Source organism: Fusarium phalaenopsidis, assembly GCF_050370095.1.
Source record: "Fusarium phalaenopsidis strain FUZ10S chromosome Unknown contig_32332, whole genome shotgun sequence".
Classification (NCBI taxonomy): Eukaryota; Fungi; Ascomycota; class Sordariomycetes; order Hypocreales; family Nectriaceae; genus Fusarium; species Fusarium phalaenopsidis.
Window position 1 is genome coordinate 2,055,993 of NW_028145391.1, and position 23,377 is coordinate 2,079,369.

General features: G+C 52.7%; 5 protein-coding genes across 5 annotated transcripts; 2 read left to right on the forward strand and 3 right to left on the reverse strand.

Moving 5' to 3' along the window:
* Positions 1–909: 909 nt before the first annotated feature.
* On the reverse strand, positions 910–1,677 carry LRP88_13640 (uncharacterized protein; the record flags this gene model as incomplete). The annotated part of the gene is made up of 1 exon (XM_083249999.1): positions 910–1,677. The coding sequence occupies one exon, from the start codon at positions 1,675–1,677 to the stop codon at positions 910–912; it is 768 nt and encodes a 255-aa protein (XP_083094333.1).
* A 373-nt stretch (positions 1,678–2,050) lies between these two features.
* LRP88_13641 (cell morphogenesis N-terminal-domain-containing protein) lies at positions 2,051–10,619 on the reverse strand (the record flags this gene model as incomplete). Its single annotated transcript, XM_083250000.1, has 3 exons — positions 2,051–8,985; positions 9,038–9,904; positions 10,571–10,619. The coding sequence occupies 3 exons, from the start codon at positions 10,617–10,619 to the stop codon at positions 2,051–2,053; spliced, it is 7,851 nt and encodes a 2,616-aa protein (XP_083094334.1).
* A 2,907-nt stretch (positions 10,620–13,526) lies between these two features.
* Positions 13,527–15,714, forward strand: LRP88_13642 (NADPH--hemoprotein reductase; the record flags this gene model as incomplete). The annotated part of the gene is made up of 3 exons (XM_083250001.1): positions 13,527–15,308; positions 15,362–15,640; positions 15,697–15,714. 3 exons carry the CDS (start codon positions 13,527–13,529, stop codon positions 15,712–15,714), a joined length of 2,079 nt encoding a protein of 692 aa, XP_083094335.1.
* Positions 15,715–19,448: 3,734 nt separating this feature from the next.
* On the forward strand, positions 19,449–21,404 carry LRP88_13643 (uncharacterized protein; the record flags this gene model as incomplete). Its single annotated transcript, XM_083250002.1, has 7 exons — positions 19,449–20,215; positions 20,343–20,433; positions 20,493–20,582; positions 20,635–20,726; positions 20,776–21,039; positions 21,087–21,173; positions 21,227–21,404. The coding sequence occupies 7 exons, from the start codon at positions 19,449–19,451 to the stop codon at positions 21,402–21,404; spliced, it is 1,569 nt and encodes a 522-aa protein (XP_083094336.1).
* Positions 21,405–21,827: 423 nt separating this feature from the next.
* On the reverse strand, positions 21,828–23,087 carry LRP88_13644 (protein kinase RIO2; the record flags this gene model as incomplete). Its single annotated transcript, XM_083250003.1, has 2 exons — positions 21,828–22,967; positions 23,025–23,087. The coding sequence occupies 2 exons, from the start codon at positions 23,085–23,087 to the stop codon at positions 21,828–21,830; spliced, it is 1,203 nt and encodes a 400-aa protein (XP_083094337.1).
* Between the last annotated feature and the right edge of the window lie 290 nt (positions 23,088–23,377).

Here is a 23,377-nt window from a genome sequence, read left to right on the forward strand (position 1 = left end):
GGGGTCGCTATTCTGATTGGCTGTAGAGGTTGGGAACACGTTGGAGGATTCCTCTTCGCTTAGACGCAGCTGGTTCGAAACGGCTGAAAGAGTCCTTGATCGCTGAGAACTGTCGTCAAGGCGTCGCCGGGCCGGGTTCTCCCTCATCCTCTTATTGTGCCTTGTTGCAAAGGACGAGGCGTGGCCAACTGCGGCCCATTTTAAGTCGGAGCCATACTCGCATTCCCGGCCAGTCTTTCGGCAAACTTTGCAGGCCGGCTTTTCTTCATCGCATTTTCTATGCCTCCGCCGGCATGTCAGGCATCCTGTTGCTTGTCAGCTTGCAGAAGTGGCCATACCGAATAGGACGAGGCAGACCATGCCGTGATCGAGTACCGCTAGACCTCGTCTCCATCTCTCCTTTGTTCAGTGACACGGATCAAAGTTTTGAGTTGAGGATTAATCAAGATTGAGATGAGAATAGATAAAGCTGGTGCCGGTCCCGGAACTGTGAAGGTCAAGCTTAATGTGCGGGGTGCAGATCTAGAGTGACCATGGTTGGTCCTCCACTATTTATTCGTTATCGTTACCCAATGCTGAACAACGCCCTTTCCATGACAAGCGCATGTCGTGATAATCGTTCCTCGGGGGCAGAAATCCAGTTATCGGCAGCTGATAGTCGGTGGTTCTGAGATGAAATGAGTCCCAGCCTAGCTATCGCAGTTGTTGCGTGGTTCCAGAGACCCGGTGCCAGGATGAATGCGTTGAGAATTGGAAAGGGGAGTTGAATTGCTTCATAAGTCTTGTGTGGTTGTCAATATCGATTGCTGAGCACTGCTCGCTTGACTGGTATCACAAGCCGAGTTTTCGCAGATGCACATCTCGGAAACAGCCCGAGTCTGAACGCGCCGCTGACGGTGTCGTCATCTTTCAGTCGTCAACGGGTATGCTCGATTCCTGCTCCTCGGGTGTCGTCTTCTCTAGCATCGGGAGGACCTTGCCTCCCTTCATCAACACCAACTTCTTCTCCTCCCCTTCAACCCCATGCCGCACGCCCACAGAGATCCCCTCCAAGCCCATCTCCTGCGCCCTGTAGTTCCATAGGAGCTGCACCAACTCTCCTTCTTTAGAGCAACAAACATACCCCAGCGCTACCTCGGCCGAGTTCATGTCGCGCTGCACCCCCTTGGTTGCCGGCTTCTCGGCCACCAACAGACCCAAAGTGTCTGCGCCTCTCCACCCGGGCGGTGCTGCTGCCAAAGCGCCCTTGAGCTCGCGTACATACATTGGGCCTACACTCCGGATGCCTGCCTTGCACTGCAGAACAACTTTTATCGTTTGCGAGGTCGAAGGTAGTGTCCAGGTTCCGAGGAGATCCATGCCGCGGTCTGAGGCGCCTCCCACGCGCTTGAGGAAGAAGCCATACTGTGAGAGCGTGTCGGCGACCGTGTACTCGTAGTGAGTACCCCGATATACAGTTGTCCTCTTGTCTAGACTCGTGCGTTCGGCATAAGCCAAAAACGTGGCGAGATCCGAGTGTCCCTTGTTCGGAGCTTCGGGGTATATCAACTCCAAGGGGTTGGGCACTTGGCCGTTGTTGTCGCTAATATGCCGCACCCCGATAATTGTAGAACCCCATTTCGACGGTAATCTGAATCGTCTCGAGGCCCTTTGAGCGCCTCGAAACAATATAGACATTATTCCATGAGTGAATGTTGGTAAAGTTGCTTCCTTGAAGCTCAGATGAAAATTCGTTGATCGAGAGCCAATAACATCGCAATATGCATTAAGCCGATATACCACTCAATTGAGGTTAGTCACAACAACGACAAAGGGGAACAATAATCGCAGAGCTGCTGAGAAAGAAGCAATAATCTTCTCAAAATATCATTTCCAGTTCCTTTTTTGTATCGCTGAAAAACAATGGTCCCAAGGAATGCCTATCCGAGTCACGACTACAGAAATCCCCAGCGCCGATGCAACAAATGCTCTCTCTCTACACATCATACAACATTCTCAACGTTCAAATGCATGCGGTGCGGCCGTCAATACCAGTTTCCTTTCTATATCCTCATAGCATGTCGCCCTGGCCTTGATTTTGAATCTTGGGTGGAAACATGTTGTTCGCCAGGCGTGACACTGGCTGCGGTGGTGGCTTCTCCCTACTCCTCTCATCTCGCGACCTGCTTTGTGTTACACGTCGCATTCTTGACTGTGGCCTTCTAGTCACAGGCTTGATCATGTTCTCCAGGAAAAAAGCACCCTCTGTGTGCCCTGTGCTGGGTCGCTCATCATCAGCATCAGAAAATCCTCCCACGTACTCGTCGTCCGAAGCAATGTCCCCCATCTGTGGCTGATAAGAAGCCGGGGCGGATGGGGACGTGATAGATCTGGAATGTAGCCCAGGCCGTGTAGTCGGGACAATGACATTGAAGGCCCCGGGATTCATCGTGTTTGAGCTTGCTTCCCTTGACATAGCCGGGGAACGGTCTGCAAATCCGTTCTGGAATGATGTGTTGTTGGAGGCTTCGTGCAAAATAGGCAGAATCTGCTCATCGTACAGTTGCGCTCCGGTCTCAAAAGACTCGGGCGTATACTCAGTAATTGTCCTTGATGATCGCCCGTCGTCATCAGTAGCAGGACTTGACGGCTCATCAAAGAAATCATCAAGACTATCCAGTTTGGTCGCAAGGTCGCCAACATGAACATCGCCACGACCCTCGTCAGAAAGCATCGTCTCGGTTCGCTCCGACGCTCCAAAGTAGCCGTAAGGGAAGTCGTCTGCATGGAACTCCACATCGGGGGTTGGCGAAGTTTCTGTCAGCATGCCTTCTGAGCCCTGGCATGTGTAGAAGGCGGCATGAATATTGGCACGAGTGGCATCCGTCTTCTTCGCGGGTACAGGAATAGCCCAGCCTGACGCCTCCGGGATTCCAAACAGGCTCTGCGTGCGTTCGTATTCCTTGCGGATCGCCCTTGATGTTGATCGCGTCATGCTCATCCTCAGATGGTGTTTATCCATGTGGTTGCCAGACATGGTCATGATGTTGTCCAGCACCTCGAGCGCCTCCATACAAAATTCTGTCTGCAACAGGCGAAGCAATGGTGAGATGAGGTCGGATCCATGGCCAGCGAGTTCTGGTTTGCGCATGTCTACCTCGGGGATAGCAACACAAAGAATCCTCATCGTATGGATCTTGACCCAGGACAGAGAGTTTGTGAGGAGTCCAATGAGGAAGGTTACCATTTGGAAGTCCAGGTGGGGGAGATAGTACTCCCTCAGGGCCCCCCAGAGCTCAAGGATGAAGTCTTTGCTGCTACCTTGAGGCTTTCCTGAGACAAAGTCATGCAGAGCCAGAGCGATGCTAGCCAACCCCTGACGGTCGGCTTCGTCCAGAAGTAGTTTAGCAGTGTGCAAGACATCGTCGCCCAGACTAGGCTTCTCAAGCTCGTTCAAGAACCGGGGGAAATTTGCCAGCAAAGAGAAGAACAATTGAGTGTCGTCGCCAATCAAGCCATCGCTGGAGAGATGTACCAGCTTGTCCATTGTGTCGAGGGTTGGTTGCCAACAAAGAGAGGATCTCAGGCCCTTATGGAGTAACGGCTGCACACCATCAAACACTCCCTCCCATCGGGCTGGTTGACCATCAGCAAGTATCCTGCGCACACTGGGCAGGCTCAAGTCCAGCTTGCTGAGGAACTTGTTGAGCATCTCGACAGCCTCAAGAAACTCGCGCTCGTTGATGGACTCCAAGCAAGCACACGTAGTCCAGAACAATTGCGGGAAGCTGAGAAGATTGTCTGGATCCAGCTTGACGATGAGTGTTTTCAGAGTTGTCAAGATCTCCATTGAGAAGGACTGGATCTCAGGGTCTTCATCCGCAATCGTGTTGGATAATCGCGCAAGCATGTCTCCGAGCATCAGTTGATCAACAGAGGTGAGGACACATCTGAAGATCTGGAACGAACGGCAAGCAAGGTGGCGAACCGGACAAGACGTGGCCCAGGTCAGCGACAGTCGGCCCCAGTGGTCCTTGATTCCGGGGAATGTGATTTCAAACGTCTTGACCACCTCTGCCGTCAGGAACTCCATGCTCGGCGGCACTTTGCTGTCATGGTCATCCACTTTGCCATTGCTGTCCTCGTATCCCCAGACCACAGATCGATCATGTCGACGAACAAGATCAATCAAGTCCTCAATAGACGTCCTGTCGACTTCTTGGGTCTGATCGTCGATTTGAGATATGACCAACTCGTGGATCAGGTGTACGAGCATCTCTCGGGCCTGTTCCTGAACCAGAGGTGTGTAGTGATCCCACAGGACAGTCACCACTTGAAGCAAAAGCGGGACGTTTTCCTGCGTGAGGTGTACTGGAGACACCATCAAGTCTACGAGCAAGATCAAGGACAGCTGGCCAAGGGAGAACCCAGCTTGCTTGGTACCCACTGGGAGAGCCTCGGCCAGATCAGCGCAGTAAGGCAAAAGACTGATGTCAGGCGGCGGCGGAACCGCATCTCGCTTCTCATTCGGCACCATGGCTTTCGGCGTAATTTGCATGAGAAGGAACTCGACAACCTTGATACCTGGCGTGCTGTTCGTTGTGGATAGGAAGACGACAATCTGCTTGGCATACTCGACAAAGTTTTGCTCTCGCCGCTCAAGGCACAACTGCATGATGAAATCAAGCACTAGACGGACATTGCCTGGATGTGGTCCAGTTGCAAGGGCCTGCCAGAGAGCCTGGACTTCGTTGTGCAGCGCACCGCTGGATTTGATTGTAATCTCCAGCAAGTTTGCGAGCAGCACGAATGACTGCGCCGTGGGGCCTCCATTGGGGTCCAACTTCAGTTCGATGGACTGGATCCAGGGGAGGATCACAGCAACCACGTTCCGTTGAGCTGCAGGCTGCAGGTCCTTGAAATAGAGGGTAAACTCTGAGAAGATGTGGAAAGCCAACTCGGTGTGTTGCTTCGCAAGACGCTTGGAGATTTCAAACTGTGCGAGCTTGTAGACAGCCTGTGTCTTGTCGGAAATACTGATATCGAAATCCTGGATCTTTGAGTTCCTCTGCTGGCGTGATTCCAGAGATCGTAGGACAGTCGCAGACTTGGATCTGATCTCGCTTTGATCATTGCCCAGTGTGAAGAGGCAAAGACCAAGCAGTTTCCAGAATGGACACGGGTAGTCAATGTGATCCTGCAAAACCTGAGTAACGACGGCAAAATAGCTCTCAAGGACCTTCGGGACGTCGGCCAAGTAACACCGCGCGATGCAGTGCTCCATTAGGTAGGGGACCTCCTGGTTGTGAACAATCAGATTCTTCAAAGCCCTCCTTCCAATGACATTCATCCGGTCGCTCCCCGAGTTGAAGATGGCCTCAATCCAAGCGAGCATGCGCCGTATGTCGAACTGGAGAACGTTATTGCTCTCTGTCGTAACACTGATCGGTCCTCCGCACAAGGCTGCCATGGCGCTGAGGGCCGCGGTCCTCAGGTTCCTCTTTTCAATCTCCATGGCCGCGGTGACAGTGCCTCTCTCACCTAAAGTCTGCTGATCAATCAGGGATTGTCGCATGGTATCTTCGCGAGCACGTATCTGAGTCTGATTTGGCGAAAAGCCACACCAATCCTCCATGAGAGAGAAGGCCGACTTTCGAGACTCAAATGTCATCCATCGAGAGGGATCCTTGGTTCGGTTGATGCCCTCAAAGAGGGCCTCCATCAGTCCGCAGTAGTGTCGTCGGAGCTTCTGAAACTCCCAGTCCATCTGAACTTCCCCATCCATCAAGAAGAGCTTGAGATCCTTTGTATATGTGGTCAGGGTTGTCAAGAAGAACTCCCCATTGTAAACCTCAGGTTCACTGAGGAAGTGTGAGGTCAGTTTAAAAACGTGTGTGATCTCCGTTCTAAGAAGATCCATTTTGCGGTTCCTTCGAGGGTTGCTGTTCGTTCTCTGGTGTATCCGAGCGCGAGCCTCATCGTTGCACCGAGAAACCTGGCCTTGCAGCTCCTCGAGCAATGTCCGGTAGATGTGAATGTTGATTGAGCCCATGGCGACGACCACGGCGTCTCGGACAGAAGCTGAAGAGACTGATAGCAATGGAATGAGATACTTGAACAACATCCTGGCGGTGACAATTTTGTCCTTGGAAGATGATTTCGAGGTCTTTCGGACGTGTTGGGGATCCTGTGGCGTAGGCAAAGCACCTGGGTCCGCAAGCGTCGTGCAGGCGAATATCAGGTACAGCTTCCATTGCTCCACCATTACCTCTGGATGGGCTGTTGCAGATCGACCTCCCATTCTGGCACTGCCAGGGTCTCCATTGTAGTATAGGCCTCGCGAGGGCTCAGAAAGATAGACGATAGGTTTGTACATCTGAAGAATTCGGTTGCAAATAAGATCTCGACAGATCGTGACAGTAAATGGACACTTCTCGTAGGCCATTCGAATCAGGTTTGGAAAGATCTTGAACCACAGGGTCGTATCATAAGAGACATCACTGGCGCAGAGCTCAACCAAGGCTCCTTGATTGTTGGTATTCTGAAGGCCTCGCTGCAATCGACTCCGCTCAGCAACAGACAGTTGTTCGTCGTTGAAATCCATGACCTTGCTGGACTCATTTTCAAGTATGTCAATAAGTCTCATGGAATCCTTATCCTCGGACGCTTCCTTTCCAAGGGCCTTGTCAAAGTCGACGATCAGGCGAAGAACTGTAACAGCAAAGTGACGGACTCTCCGGGACTGTGAGCAAAGGAAGAATAGGCCATGGGCTTCTGCTTGATCAACTTCGGCCCAGATGCTCGAGAGATCGAGCTTGAGAGCTCGCTTGTCCGAGGCATTGGCTTCTGGCTGATCTGTAGCGGCATCCCTGGACTTTTGCCGGATTTCCTCAATCCATATTTGCAGAAGCTCGACATAAAGCCGGAGGGTATTCTCGATGTGGCTATGACCAAGCATTCCGCCATCTGACATGGTTGAATATCGATCGTCAAAGTTGAAGATGAATCGAGCAAAGCCCATGGTAACTTGCTGGGCATGCGATTGCCTGGCGATGGCTTTCAGAGAGTTGGCTGATGATTCAGCAATATTGTACTGCACATGGGCTGTGCCGGTGCATAGCAAGTTGATGAGTGAGTTGAACGGAATATCAACCGATAGACACCGAGGCAATGCTTGTACAGCAACATGGAGAAGTTCGTAAAACGCTTGCTTCTGGTCCGCGGCACTCTGGTGATCATCCTTGCGGGAGAAGGTAAAAGTATCAGCAATAGGCGTCTTTGGTCCGGGACTGTTGAATTTCTCATCCAGGGCCGCTTGGCCGCCAAAGGTATTATCGCAGATGATGGTAATCTTGCCAAGGATCTCGCAGAACTTCAGATAGTATTCCCGAACGCCGTCACTCAAGACATGTGTCAGGACAGGGCGAGTGACATACTCCTCTTTCGAAGTAACTGTTGGTTGCGAGAGGGGGGAGTTGCGGGGAGAAGAGGCGGCAGGGGATACGGGAAATCGGTCAGGTGTTGACGTCGACGAAGGGTTTTCGGCAAACTGGGGGAAAGGTGGTTGTCCTTGCTCTCCCTTTTCTAGGTCGGACATGATGTAGAGAAAGGCCCTAATTCCCACAACAACTCGATCAGGGTCCAATTGCTCAACCTTCAACTCCTTATTCGATGTGAATAGCTCCGCGTTGATGAGGGGGAACACGACGGTCCTGAAGCAGTACTCGGGATATTTGAAGCCGATGATTCGAATGATCTGGATCAAAGGCTCAGTGCAAATGGTGTCAGAGGCTACCAGGCTTCGCTTTGACGAAGGTAAAACCAGCTTCATCACCTCGTCGATCTTCCGTAGGGCGCCTTGAACGGTGTCATTGGTCCGGTACAGGTAAGTCCACAGCAAACGAGAAATAACTTGAAGACAAAGCGGTTTGGTGAATCGATCCTTTACCTTGGTTTGCAGAGGCAAGATCAGTTGTAGCCACTGAGAGCCAAAGTTGTCCGGGGAAGAGACGCAGAGCAGGGTTGCGGTCAATGGGAACGCAAATGTCCAATGCCTCGGTTTCATAAACATTTGTGCCAGACGAGGTCCAACAGCAGATAGAACCTCTGCCCATTTCGGATGCATGAAGTGGCTGTTGCTTGCCTTTGCCGCAATTGGAAGAAGTAACATCTCGATCACCTGGCAAAAGGCTGTCTTAACCCTCTGGCCATGAGACTTCTGAAACAGACGGCCCAAGGAGATGAGAAAGTCGCAAGAGTGTTCCCACGCATCTTCGGGTGAGATCTTGAGTTTGAGGTGCTTCATTCCTCCCAAGACGAGTTCCACCTTTCCTTCTGCGTCCCGGCCAGAGGATGAAGTCGGACTCTTGACCACTCGTTCTTGAAGTGAGCTGTCCAGATCTTCAATGAATCTCCTGGTGACGCTGGCGAAATTGATATCGCTCATGTGCCCGAGCAGCTGGGCAAAAAGGTTCCAGTTAGCAAGCTTCAGAGGAGACACCATCAAGTGCTCCGTGTCTGCGATTTTAAGCTGCCCAAAAATTATGCTCTCTAGCTTGTCCTCCATTTCAGGGGTAATCGATGACAGGTTACTCTGGCTAATCACTTCGAGGAGAACTCGGCAAAGGATGTAAATCGACACTGTCGACCGTCGTTCAGCTTGGGCGACATATTCTTGTCTCGCAGCGAGAGTTGGCGGGCCATTGGGAAAGACGTTGTCGGGTGCTCCAGCTTGAACGGGTTCTGTATTTCTTCGTAACAATGGACCTCCAGGTAGGACTCCACGGGATTGTTGGAGTTGGTTGCGCGCCTCATTTGCGGCGTCGCTTTTGCTCTTCCTCCACAGCATCATTGAGTCTATTAGGGCTTTCGGTTTGGGGCTGGCAATGTGACCAAGAGCAACAATTAACTGGTCAAAGGCCGGGTCGACACCCGGACCGCATACTTGTTCGACATGGGGCTCGGGATCAAAGGGGACGGTGACGCACTCTGTCAGCTTCTCCTCAGCTTGTGCGATGAACTGTGACAAGGTCAGCCAGGGCGCGTTTAGGCTCGGGACCTAAACTGACAGAGGTGAACAAGACATGTAATGCATATTCGCCCACCGTCTTCTGGTCATCCTTGTGGTGACGGGACGAATGAGAGTGGTGAGGGGTGTGGTCACGCCGTGATTTACTGTGCATGCGTTCGAGCTTGCGCTGGGCCGGGCCATGAGAGGACATATCGGCAGCGGTCGGTCGATCCATGGCCACGGTACTTCCGGAGAGAGCTGTGGGGGGCCGCGATGGAAAGGTGGCATCGCCATCGAGACGGGCGGCCACGGATGGCATGTCTGGGCGGTCGAGGCCGACGCCGGCGGCAGCGATCATTTGCGGACTGAGGGGACTGGAGGTGGTGCTGGCCAAGCTGCCATTTCTCGAGTGCTGAATGCCGTGTACGATGGAGGTCTGACGATGGTGGCCGTAGGCGGCACTCTTGGGGTCGACGACTCGTTCAACCACGCCGCCGATGGCGCCTCTCGTGTGCGGCCCGTGGATGCGGGGGGAGTTCAATGTCGGAGGAAGCTGGGAGATCTTTTCGGCGGACGAGTCTCGCGAATGCGCAGGTCGATGGGCAACAGGCGGGTCGAGGGCGATGGGACGCAGGGTTCGGTCCCAGCTGCTCTCATCCTCTTCCTCCTCCTCGTCGAGTCTTGAAACGGACCGGGGCGAGAACCTGAGCGGATCCTGCAGGTGGTCTGGCAGCGGCTGCGACGGCACTGTTGGGTAGCACAGAAGGCTGTCAGCGATTGCCAGTAGTATATCTCGTTGGAGGTGTTTCGAGGCGGTCGTTGGTGAAACAAGAGCGGATCCGTCGAGAGCGGGAGAGGAGGGTCCGGCCGTGAACCAACTGCAGCCGCTACGTAAGGAAGCAGCAGTAGCTAGCTCTGGTGTAGTAGTATAGACAGCTCCTCAGCCTTGCGGGGGAACAAGCTTGTTGTTCTAGAGCGAAGGCATTCCCGCGACACAGCTTTTGAAGTTGGTGGTGCGGGAAGAGGGGCGGGTGCAGAACATCGAGGGTGGGTGGGCACCCTCAAAATACTTGGACTTACCCATCTCAAGTTGGACTATATCCCATGATCTGTGATAGGTTTTCAGATCTCAAAGGCGAAGATCACGGCAGCAGCAGACAAGAGGAAGGGAAGGGCGTTTGGTTTGCGGATCTGGGATGAAGTTGACAAGCGAAGGGATGCTATGTACACGAGGGAGTCGAGAGATCCAAGACAACAGACACCTACCAACCTAGGTACGGATACCGACCGACCGACTCTGGCGGCTGGGCCACACACAATGACGCTACTGCCCGAGCGCCAGATTTGTCCAGCATTGGTCCGACCCGCTGTATGGCTTTTCGGCCAGGGCTTTTTAAAGGCGGCTATGGGGCCAAGCAGCCCAAGGGCCTTCAACACATGGCAGTTTGGCCGGCCATTCTGCAGTGATTCTGGGTCCTGGACGGACAATCATCCTTGCAGCCTGCAAGGGCCGCGGCCTATCAGGGGAGCTAGGGTTAACATGGGATGACGGGACCTTGGGAAGGGCGGCGCGCCACCCACCACTGCGCTGGCCATTGGCCTCCTGGAAAGGGGGCTGGCGGATCGCCATTGCTGGTCTGGGGTCGAGATCTTATCTGCGAATAGATAGCCTACGTGATGTTGACGTGAATGAGTGTGGTGATGGGAGTTGGGGGGCCAAACGCAAACCTCCATCTTGGGCTGCCAGAAGTTGGGGCTTGAGGGCAAGGGTCGTGAGCCCCAGGAGATTATCAATGTCGCATTTGTTTCTTATGCTGATCACGGCACTTGATGGGGACTGCAGCTCTGATACGATCTTTGGTCTGGGATTGATATACTTGGATCTCCTGGTTTATCGTGGCCGTAGTGCATTGTCAGGGACATCATCATTACACCGAAGGATTCTGGTGTAAGCAGACCATCACGAGACAGAACGGGACATATATTATTAGAACCATAAACCCTCGTGCTTTCATTGGCTGAAATTCAGGATTTCATATGGACAGAAATGGAAACTAACCTAATGGTTGTGAAAATAGGTACTCAGATCCATGACATCTTGGACTCGTATCCAAGAGCGCAGGATGCCTTTTTAGGGTGCCTCTTGGCCACTTGTGTAAACTCGACCAATGCATTGACAGCTCCTCGCACCGGTGGCTTTCACCTTATGCCGTCGAATCACAAAAAGAGCGAGTGAAAAAGGCAACGCACCCTCCTGGATATCGCTCCTGATTTGCCCATCGAGTATGCTGTCGGCATGTCAGACGCAGGTTTCAATATTCCCTGAGTAGACATGAAGCTGACCCACAACAGAACCAAGCATTTCACCAGAAAACCAGGTGTCAGAGTATTTCTATCATCTACATGTTAGCCAATAGAGTACGATCTGTTGTCGTCTCTCTCCCCGTGGCCTAAGCCATGCGGGTTACTTGTGTGTCTTGAGTATGAACAGAATATGGGTCGAACACCACGGGTTACGTGAACATTGCCATTTACGGTAAATTTTCCCGAGTCGTATTCTGTCTTGAACTCTCAGGGTTTGTGCGGGGTTCGAATTGTGTACAATTTCTAGAAGGAGTCAAATTTTAAGGGATGCTCTTGAAACTGGGCGGCTTTAATACTCATTGGACTTGAATCTTTATTCCGCGTTCCATTAGCATTGATCGGCCTGGGCAACCAGCGTGTTGGTAACTCTCCCTTGGAAACCTCCTAGATTCGAGATTCCGAGAGAATTCCGAAGGGATAGAAGGCGATAGAAGGGGGGAAGATGCGGGGGCCAGACAAGACAAAGATCTCCCTTCAATGTCCTCGGCACCGGCTTCGGCCCAGCCGTCTCAATGACGACACCGAAAGAACGGACATCTGATGAACCAGGTCACACAGTACTTCAGGCTGGTATGAACTGGGGGAGACATTGAGATATTATATTGTAAACCAATGGTTAACAGTCATGGCTTTCTCACCAGGCTGATTGCTTCTCCCAGGTCCACGGCTTCGCTTGACATCATCGGAGTTCTTGGATCCGGCGGGTTAAGAACGGCACAGCCCTCGGCACTTGGAATCACGAGGAAAAAGCAGCGGAACCAAGCCGATCGTGGGGAAGCACAGTTAAAGAAGCGGCATTCACAGGTTCAATGGGGGGATTTGGGGTAGAGAAGCCGGCACGTGAGGAGGGGACGGAAACAAGATGGATGGTGTTTGGTGGCATGAAAACGCGGGGGGACAGATCCAATGGATGATGGATGGATCCATGGCCTTCCATTGTCACTGCTCGCAGGACCGAGCCCGAGGCACCTGGACCACCCCCTCCGGAATCAAAGCACGGCACCCACGGTACACGCGGACGACAGGCATAACCCAACTTGTGAAATCCGACGTGACAAGCTTCAGCGGGTGGCCAAGCGAACACAGTAATCTTTGGTAAGATCAACAAGCACAAGCTAGGTTTTGGGGCTCAACAAGATCAAAGAGCCTTACCGTGTTCGTTTTCGGAACCCAGTCGGACATGGGCTCATCATGAAGATGACACCACATTGCGGCGGATCCCATCCATGGCCACAGTTTCATCCTCCGGCGGCCGGCCTCCATCGCTACGGCCATTGAGAAAAAGAGTATTTGTAGAATAACTTGAGGAATCAAGTAGCAATGGGTATCTTTTAAATCCAATTGTCACCAGCCTTCCGAGGAGAATCTGGCAATGGCAAACTCTAACCATTTGCGCGAGATCTTGGTCGCAGGATCAGCCGTTTACTGTCTCTCCCGCCCAGAACTCCGAGCGCTAAAACAGCCATTGACAATGGGGGAGGGGGCCCTGAAGATCGGGACGAGAGTCGGCACCCGGGTGAAAGAAAAAAGGAATGGTAGTCACACACAACTTGTATAGGCCGAGGGGCCATGTAATCTTTCCCCCCTCCCGTGGTCGGTATCGGTATCGACAGTGAGGTGGAGGGTCCTGGTCGGAGTCCACTGGCGCCCCGGCTCAACCCAAACCCCAGCGGCAACGGCTCCCCGGCGGCGAGAGTGAATCCGTTGATAAAACGCCCGTGGTATTCCGTAGCTGACTGCCACCTTTCCGCCTCGCTTCCGCCGCCTTTAAAGTCCCTCCCTCTTCTCTCGCATCGCGCTTCCTTTTTTGGAAAGTTCCGTGTCAGTCGAGTCTACAGTGGCCTTGTCCGTCGCCTCTGGGTAAGCAGCGCTGACCTCCATCTAGCCTCCATATGAATGCCTAATGAGGCATTCACATGGAACCCTCCGTCTTAGCGCAATTGTTACTGACAACACATCCTCTTTCTAGACAATTTGCGCCACATCCCACTTTCCTCCCCCCGCCTCCTTTCCGGCCGACGACGATCACGGGCAATAAAGAGTTGGGGAAGCAGTCGGAACACCGCCATCTTGACTCAACCACGCAAACTTGCTCCATCGTTGGCTTCATCTTGGTTCTACATCTTCCTGCCCTCTGACCGCAAGTCCGGTTCGGCACTCGCTCATAGCCATCATGGCTGAACTCGACACTCTGGACGTTATCGTCCTCGGCGCCATCCTCCTCGGCACCCTCGCATACTTTACCAAGGGCAAGGTATGGGGCGTCACCAAGGACCCCTACGCCAACGGCTTCGCTGCTGGCGCCGCAGCGAAGCCTGGGCGCACAAGGAACATCGTTGAGAAGATGGAAGAGTCCGGCAAGAACTGCGTCGTCTTCTACGGCTCCCAGACCGGTACCGCTGAGGACTATGCTTCGCGTCTCGCCAAGGAAGGCAAGAGCCGATTCGGTCTCGATACCATGGTCGCCGATCTTGAAGAATACGATTTTGACAATCTCGACACTATTCCCAGCGACAAGGTCGTCATGTTCGTCCTCGCTACCTACGGTGAGGGAGAGCCCACCGATAACGCTGTCGACTTCTACGAATTCATCACCGGCGAGGACGCCAGCTTCACCGAGGACAACGATCCTCCTCTGGGCAACCTCAACTACGTCGCTTTCGGTCTCGGCAACAACACCTACGAGCACTACAACTCCATGGTTCGCAACGTCAACAAGGCTCTTGAGAAGCTCGGCGCTCACCGCATCGGCGAAGCTGGTGAGGGTGACGACGGCGCTGGCACCATGGAAGAGGACTTTCTGGCCTGGAAGGACCCCATGTGGGAGGCTTTGGCTAAGAAGCTTGGCCTCGAGGAGCGTGAGGCCGTGTACGAGCCTACCTTTGCTATCACTGAACGCGACGACCTGACCCCCGAATCCACCGAAGTCTATCTCGGCGAACCCAACAAGATGCACCTCGAAGGCACTGCCAAGGGACCTTTCAACACCCACAACCCCTACATTGCGCCTATTGCCGAGTCTCAGGAATTGTTCTCCGCCAAAGACCGAAACTGTCTCCACATGGAAGTCGACATCAGCGGTTCGAACCTCAGGTACGAGACTGGAGATCACATTGCTGTCTGGCCCACCAACCCTGGCGAGGAGGTCACCCGTTTCCTCGATATCCTCGATCTGTCCGCAAAGCAACACGAAGTCGTCACTGTCAAGGCTCTGGAACCCACCGCCAAGGTCCCCTTCCCCAACCCTACGACCTACGATGCTATCCTCCGGTACCACCTCGAGATCTGTGCTCCTGTTTCCCGTCAATTTGTTTCTACCCTGGCCGCCTTTGCTCCCAACGACGAGATCAAGGCTGAGATGAACCGACTTGGTAACGACAAGGATTATTTCCACGAGAAGACTGCTCCCCATTACTACAACATCGCGCGTTTCCTGGCTGCTGTTAGTAAGGGCGAGAAGTGGACTAAGATTCCCTTCTCTGCCTTTATCGAAGGTATTACCAAGCTCCAGCCTCGTTACTACTCCATCTCGTCCTCGTCTTTGGTCCAGCCTAAGAAGATTTCCATCACTGCTGTCGTTGAGTCTCAGATGATTCCTGGCCGTGGCGATCCTTTCCGCGGAGTTGCCACCAACTATCTCCTGGCCCTGAAGCAGAAGCAGAATGGTGACTCCAACCCCACACCCTTTGGTCAAAGCTACGAAATCATGGGTCCCCGCAACAAGTATGATGGTATTCACGTTCCTGTCCATGTTCGTCACTCCAACTTCAAGCTGCCCTCGGACCCTGGTAAGCCCATCATCATGATTGGCCCTGGAACTGGTGTTGCCCCTTTCCGTGCTTTCGTTCAGGAACGTGCCAAGCAGGCTCAGGATGGAATCGAAGTTGGCAAGACTCTCTTGTTCTTTGGATGCCGAAAGCCTACTGAGGATTTCATGTACGAGTCTGAGTGGGAGGTAAGTTATCTGACTCCGTCTTTTGTTAATCACCTTTCTAATAACTTGTTTAGGAGTACAAGAAGGCTCTTGGGGACAAGTTCGAACTCATCACTGCCTTTTCCCGACAATCTTCCAAGAAGGTGTACGTGCAGCACCGACTCAAGGAGCGATCAAAGGAGGTCAGCGATCTGCTGTCCCAGAAGGCCTACTTTTATGTTTGCGGTGATGCTGCAAACATGGCGCGCGAGGTCAACACTGTCTTGGCGCAGATCTTGGCTGAGGGACGTGGCGTTTCCGAGGCCAAGGGTGAGGAGATTGTGAAGAACATGAGGGCGGCGAACCAGTACCAGGTACGTGAAGAGATATGGCTCCTTTTAAGCAAACGGTTACTAACAAGTGTGTGCAGGAGGATGTTTGGTCATGAAAAATGAGCGTTAGCAAAGGGCTGCATGGGATTTTCAGCGGCGCATCTGTCCGGTTTCGCAACTGGCGTTTTCTCCGCCACATGGTGGTGATATTCGACGAGCGTATATGAACTAGACTCGAGTGTTTTCTTGCGCTTAGAGAGGTGTTGGTTTGGCTGGGGACATGTGAGGGTTATGGATTGTGGCATTTACTACACAAGTGGACTTGCTGTACCCTGGTTACCTCGGAATATCATGGGGGAAGGATAGTTATTCTGCATCATGATCTTTTAAATACGCCCGATAGGGATAAACAAACAGTAAACCTTTCCCACGTGTGAGTCCTTATACGAGAGCCACCCGTCAGGATAAAAAAGCGGAATGTGTCATGAAGATGCAAAGTGCTGGTGCACCTGAAATGCCTACCCTACACTCAGAGAGAATGAACCTAAACTTTGGGACTCTCCGTGCGATCAGAAGGCTTCAATCGGTGACAATGTAAAACTTTGAAGATCCTTTACTCCCCTAGAGTTCAATGTGAGTTTTCTCGGGAAACGGCGGAGATTCGCCAGCCTTGCTCGAGGCATATCACCCCCCTTTTCCACATGCATGTTTGTTTGATAGTTCGCTTGCTCACATTCTCACATGTTGCAATCACGCAGGCTTACGATCAATGCTAAGCAAACTGCAGTGCCCTTTCATCCCATCTCATTTCTACGGTCCTAGTATGAAGAGACCCAGGAGCGTTGGCCTGCGCGATGAAGTTGTGAGCAGCCTGTGACGTGAGAGCACGTGCAAATGATTGACTGATGGATCTCGACTGTGAACCCTGGCGGCCGACTGTGGGGAAACAGACTAACATTCAGCCGCAAGACAACCTCACCTCAACATGCATCGGGCTCCTTGTGGTTGCTCAGGACACTGAGACACGGACTAGGCCTCGGGACCAAAGGTAATCGATGCAGCAGGCAAGAGAAGAGGCGACATCACCACATCCAAGCAAACGTTTCTCCTTTCTCCTGCGCCCGTCCCGTCCTGCATGCCTCATTGCTTTTGCCTGGCCGGTGCTCGGACGTTGGATCGCTTGCGGCTTCTAGTACCCCTATTGCGAGGGTTACTCGAGAGAAAAGGACGGTAGATGTATCAGGAAGATAATGGATCTATGTAGCCTCAATGTTAGGGCTCAGCTGGCTTCTTAGTAGTTGACAGCAGCTATCGAAATCGACTCCCTCGCTCATACGTCTAGGACCTGAGTCATGGAGAGAAAACAGCCAAGTTGAGACATGACTCTAAGACGATTGGATCCCCAATCCGGGTCAATTCCGAAATGAACGACATAAGTAGTACGATCCCAACAGGCCAGTCATACATCACTTTGCCACAAACCTGCATGAGCAATCAGAGCCACACGCGGAGCGACCACCTGGCAGTTTCAGAGGAAACGGCCCAAAAAGCAATTCGAGTCTCTCTCGGACACTTACTTCGGGGCAAACAACAAGACTATGGGAGAACTACACGTGGGCGATTGGACTGACGAACCTCAGGGCCGTAGCGACATGCCTGGCCGTTCATGGCTTACAACTACTGCCCAAACTTGAGCCTCAAGCGAGCAATGAATCATCGTTGGTGTTTTCAGGAGTTATCTACCTACTTGCCATCCATATCAGTTACCCGCCTAGAGGGAAGTACGTATGGCAAACTACATGTGCCAGATGCCAACGCAGGTTTTATGGAGGGAAGGGACGAACCGTGTCTGTGGATGTCTGACCAGATGATGACGGGCAAAGCAAGTTGGCTACCCATGGATTGAGGCAAAGAAGATCTCTGTTCCAGTGACCGAAGATCATGCAACCAAGGAGGCGTTTCTCCCCCATAAGAATGCTGCTCACCTCACCTTGCTCCCATCTTCGGATGGACGATACTCAAATTCTCTCGAGCATCTGACGACGGCATGGCTGTGCGGTAACCTGCTGCGCTCCTTTCTTTACTCAAATATTCTTAAGAGATCGTTCTTTCCTCCAGTATCGCGTTTAGTCTCGTTCACAGCCTGCCAAGAGCTGATCTCAAGCGTCGAATGCTTCTTTGGGCCTCTCCATCTGGACCTGCCTGAATACCAGAGTAGGTACATGTCCATCCCAACCTTGGCTCCTACTACCCAAGAGACTGTTCCCCAAATGTTGTCCCAAGCGGAACACGACAACTTCGTGGATGTTAAGTACCGTCTCTGCATCCGGTACCATTTGACGCTGGGGAGGATAACGCTGTGGCTTCATCGTTCGCCGAAGAACTTGCTGACGCCTGCCACTGACTACACGATAGGGCTGGCCCGTATTGGCGTCCGTTCATTAGACTCGAAAAGAAAGAGTGACAGGTATCTATTCCGCAGATCAGGGAGCCGGTACCCATCCTTAGGGTGGAAGGTACCCTGCCCCAAAGGTTCGGGCCGGGTAGGCAGGCAGCGTTGAGGATAACTCAAAACAGGATACCACTTTCCACGCCAAATCTGCCTCCGTCCTGGTCAAGAGCACGACAAAGCCAACCTGACCCCCGCGACTGGTCTTATTGACATTTGCGCCGGTTGGCAGCTGACAGACAGTGTCAACCAGTCACGGGTTTCTCAAACTCGACTGACGGGTGCTGCCAGTGCTAGAGCATCGTCGCCTCCTTTCCTGCCAGTGCCAGCAACCCACAAAATTTCAGTATTTCAAAACTCCTCGGTCGCAGAGAGCACCTTCTTTCTCCCTCCTCCATCATACTTTCTTACATTTTGCCCATCGTTTTCTTCTGCAGCGCGCTTCGTCGCTGAGCAGGCAGATCCATCATCTTTTGATCCTTTTCAGCATCATTCTTGCCTTGGTATCATCAACTGAAGAGAGAGAGACTTCCTTTTGCACGCCGATACCTCTTTCCAATATCACATTTTGGCACACTCTTAGGTAGGTGCTCGCCTCGTCCGGCCTCGTCCCCCCACCCATATCTTGGTCGAATTCTCTCCCTCTCCTCTCCTCTTCTTCTCCCTCTTCTTCTCCCTCTTCTTCCACTTCACAGCATCACCTCAGCTCCATCACCGATCCCTCCCAGCAGCCTCCTCCATCCCCCCGACAATCTCTTCTGTACTCCATCTTGCTCGATAGCTTGTCCTATCTTACTTACTCTCGCTTCATCTCAAAGTCTTGGTACCCCGAAATTTGCCCTCTTCGGCATACTCGAATCCACGCTGTCCTGTCAGGTGTTGGCGCTCTTTGAAGAGGTCAAGGTGAGTCCCTCCTCCGCTGGCTGTCTACGGTTGGCCGCCATTCCATCATGTCTGGTCTGGATGGGAGGGAGAGCCATGGTCGATCATCCTTTTGGTATCGTCAGGCATAGCCCTGCATATACCGATTGCACCGTTGCCATTTGCCCCTTTGACCGCATCTGCCGTCTTGTCCCTTGATAATGGATAGCTCGATCGGCTGACTTGAACCTGCGACTAGATTTTTACAATACCGCTTGATCATTCGCCATTTTCCTCTGCTCTTTCGCAGCTGATCTGTTGTTTGTGAGGTATGTTGGCCCTTCTTGCCCATATTTCTCTTGCCCGCCCTCTCACAGCTCGTTCCCTTTGCCACACACAGAGTCAGTGTGCTTCTCCTTCCCCATGAGCTTTCAAGAAGGCTCTTGCTTGTTTCCGTACCCGTTCACCTGGCATCCATCAGTTGGCTGACCTCCAAGTTTGCAGACATCCAGTCTTTATCGTTTCCGTTCAGCGATCAGCATGGAGACTGCAGCGCCCTACCTCCCGTCTCAACAGGATAGACGACCCAACTCCCATCTTGCCGTTCCAGGGTCCAGCGACCCAAATGGACTCCTGAGCCAGTTCCAAGGAATGTCTCTGGGTGGCATGGGCATGCCCAACACCCATTCTGCACCCATCCACATGGCTCCGCCGTACATGCTTGGCTCTGATGGCCACTTCGTTCTTGCACCAGTTCAAGGCTCGCAGACAATCCCACTTGGTCATTCCAACGAGAATGGATACACAAACTACGCCAATGGAGCTTTTTCCAACCCATACATGGGGATGCACTTTCCTCTGATGCCTTTCACTCCTGGACGCGCGAATGCAGTTCATACTCGTGCCGATCGTACGCAGTCTGAAGTCCCCGGCTTGGAGAACCGTCGCAATTCTTACTCGACTACAGAGTCGGCTCCTGCTACGCCATTCTATGCGGGTGGTGTTGCCCATCAGGAGAATGGCCCACGAGTTGCAAGCCTCGATCGATCGGCTTATACCACCCCTTCACCCCAGCAGCTTGGATTGATTCCTGCCCACGCGGAAGCTTCCAAGTCCAAGCTTTCGCCCATGTCTGAGCGCGCTCTGGACGAACTGCTGGAGAAGAAGCCCAGCATCCCCAAGGCTGTGCCCGCGGTCTTTACCCCTGCCGCTCAGATGAAGGGTGTGGAGCAGAGCCTCCAAAACCCTATTCCTGGCAACCGCAACGTCTACATTCGAGGTCTTCATCCCACCACCGATGATGAGCTGTTGTACCACTATGCTTCTCGCTTTGGCCCAGTCGAGACCTCCAAGGCCATCATTGATACCGGCACTGGAGCATGCAAGGGGCAAGTTCCCTGACGTCCCCTATTGAGGGTTGCTGACTGGTTCTAGTTTTGGCTTCGCCAAGTTCTACAACGTTGCGGATTCCGAGATGTGCATCCGCGGATTCCATCGTCTTGGGTACGAAGTTGGTTTTGCTCGCGTAAGTCGTCCCTTGCTTGACAGTCTGCCCCCAACGAACTCGACTTAATGTGATTCCAGGAGTCCTTCAACTCTCGCCTCAAGGCCGAGGGCGACGACACCTCTACGAACCTCTACATCTCCAATCTCCCTAAATCACTTACAGAAGTGGTATGTTGCGTGCCAAATCCTGGGGAGAGAAGACAGCACTAACTGGTCGCAGGAGCTTGGAACCATTTTCTTGGGATTTACCATCTTGTCCAGCAAGATTCTCCGAGACAGCATGGGCAACAGCCGCGGCGTTGGGTTTGCTCGGTAAGATTTGGATGGCACGACACAATCCCAATCGCTGACGTCGCTGTAGATTCGAGTCTCGTGAGGTCTGTGACGAGATCATCGAGAGATTCACCGGACTTGCGCTTGGCGAAGAAGGTCTTCTCATGAACATTCGCTACGCCGACACCCCAGCTCAGAAGGAGCTGAAGCGTGTGACCGCGGAGCGTCGTCAATTCCGAACCAATGAGTACAACATCGGAGCCTATGGTACCCCTCTGGTTGGCCTGAATACTCACATGTACTCGTCGTACCAGTCACAGTACCATCGCTCCAACAACTCTAGTGCCCGGTCGTAAGTCCTGTGCTCTGTTTTCCCTTCACGATGCTGACCATGACGAGCGGAGCAATTCCTTCTGCCACTAACACCTCTGGGTCTGACGGGAGCAATGGCACCCGGCGATCTGCGTCTCAGCGCCGGTCAATGGAGTACGTACCCTGATTCCCATGCTTTTCTGATTTTTCTCTGACATTCTTATTAGGACGGCCGCAAGCTCGAGCCTAGACGAAGCGATTGCTACACCCACATCGTCCGAATGTGATGAGAACGTCACTATTCACGCGGACACTGTCATTGCCAACGCCTCGCTCCACTCGTCCCCGTCTGTCAAGAAGGACATCAAGAAGGAGACTAAGAAGGAAGTGAAGGAGGTCAAGTGATTTCCTACTGGTGGATGGGTTGTTGGTGGTTGTTTCTAGACAACGTCATCGCAACCTCGTTGTGCTCTTATTTCTTCCGACAAGCCTTGGGGCTTTCGTGCTCAATCATTGAGACAAACAAAGTTATGCATCGTATAACATTTTATGGGCTGAGGTAGCTGATACTCTAGACGAGTTTGGGCCATGGCTCCATTTCATGCGCTTTTGTACTTTAGATTCGGGGACATTCGTGTCAGAAGAGCAGACGACGGCGGCGTTGAGCAAGACGGAATAACTTAATCATGCCAAATTAGACTTCTTTCAATCCATTGTCGTTGTCAAAATTTGTGAATATGGGTCTCGAGCTGAGCAGACAAGGTCATCAGTGAACAGATGACACGATCAATATGATGTGTAAATGGGTATCATTGCATTTCATTCATGTTAAACTGTCAGTTTAGACATGCCATCTTCGACGCCCTCGTCGGGCGAGTTTTTGGCGTCCTCGCCAAGTAGGCCCCCAGAATTGCTTGAGCCATCACCCTCCTCGTCTTCATCTTCGTCCTCATCTTCCTCGTCATCGTCATCTTCATCTTCGTCGTCGGCTGCCTGTTCCTTGGTTTCTGCCTTGTCTTTGATGGCAGCCTCCAGGTCCTTCAACATCTTCTTGGTAAAGCCAGAGGCCTCGACGGTGGCATCGAGTCTCTTGACGCCATCCTTGCCCACCGTCTTCTTGGCATTCTTGAAGAAGGGGCCGGGTTCGGTGGTGACGAAGTGAAAGCGCCGTTCGAAAAAGCGCTTTATGCAGTTCACATCTCGGTCAAAATACATCTCAGCATTTTGATGTTCCATCGAGACCATTTGGGGAAAATCAATGATGATGGGTTCGAGGTTGACAACTTCTTGGCCGTCCTCAGACTTGGTTCTCTCCTCCTTGACCAGGATGTTGAACTCATTGAAATCGCCATGGATCAGGCCGTGCTTCGCAAGGCGAAGGATAAGGCTGATCAGGTCAGCGTATAGAGACGCGGGGTCGGGGACATCCGAAATTTGGCGGAGAGGAAAGGCATCTATCAAGGACATGACGATGGTGTGCCGTGATTGTGCGATGGGCTCAGGTACGGGGAACCCCTCTTCGCGAAGGGCCTTCATGAAAGCAAACTCCTTCATGGCTGCTAGCCTCGACAGGTACATCCAAGATCCAGATTGTCTGTTCTTAAGGTAGTCTCGGTTCGACTTGACGGTTCGGAAGGAGATTCGACCCAGTCGATGAATCTTGAGGACTCGTTGGGTGCCGGTCTCGTCTGCAACAACCATAATATCACTCTCCTTTCCAACGCCGATTCGATTTCCGACACTGTAGACGTCCTTTCGCTTGGCGTGGGTGTGTAGTGCAAGATAATCGAGACCACCGTATGTAAGACGATAACCATCATACTTGGCCTCCTTGACACGGGCGATGAGACCGACTTTGGCGAGGGCAGAGATACTTCTGTGGACACCGCTGGCGCCGCCACGGAGGCGCGAAATCTTCTCGATCAACGGCGTGGGGACGAGTTCGTGGTTTTTGCTACCCATCTCGACCTAAGTTATCCGTGTGAGCATCATGAGTGCTGAAACCTCGATGGATTGGGTGCGTACTGCTGTCAAAACTCGCCAGTCCTCGGAGGCGAGGTGGCGCATTGCCCTCGTATCCAACTTCATGATGGGCAAGAAATTTCAATTCTATAACTTGGGGGAGAAGTCTGCTTGTTGTTCCACAAGAAGTTGGTATAAACGGCCAATATTGAATTGAACGTGGGGTTGATTCTTTACATGTTATCGCAAATGGTGGGGTCCTCGAAATTTTGATAGATTCCGTTGCCCCCCCTGCCGCCTGGCCCGCACCTAGGCATCACGTGACGGCGCGGCTGGCTGGCCAGGCAGAGGTGCCTGGCGTAACCCAGCAGAGCTACCTAGCCTATCTTGCACACCTCAGCCAGCACCCACCTCCA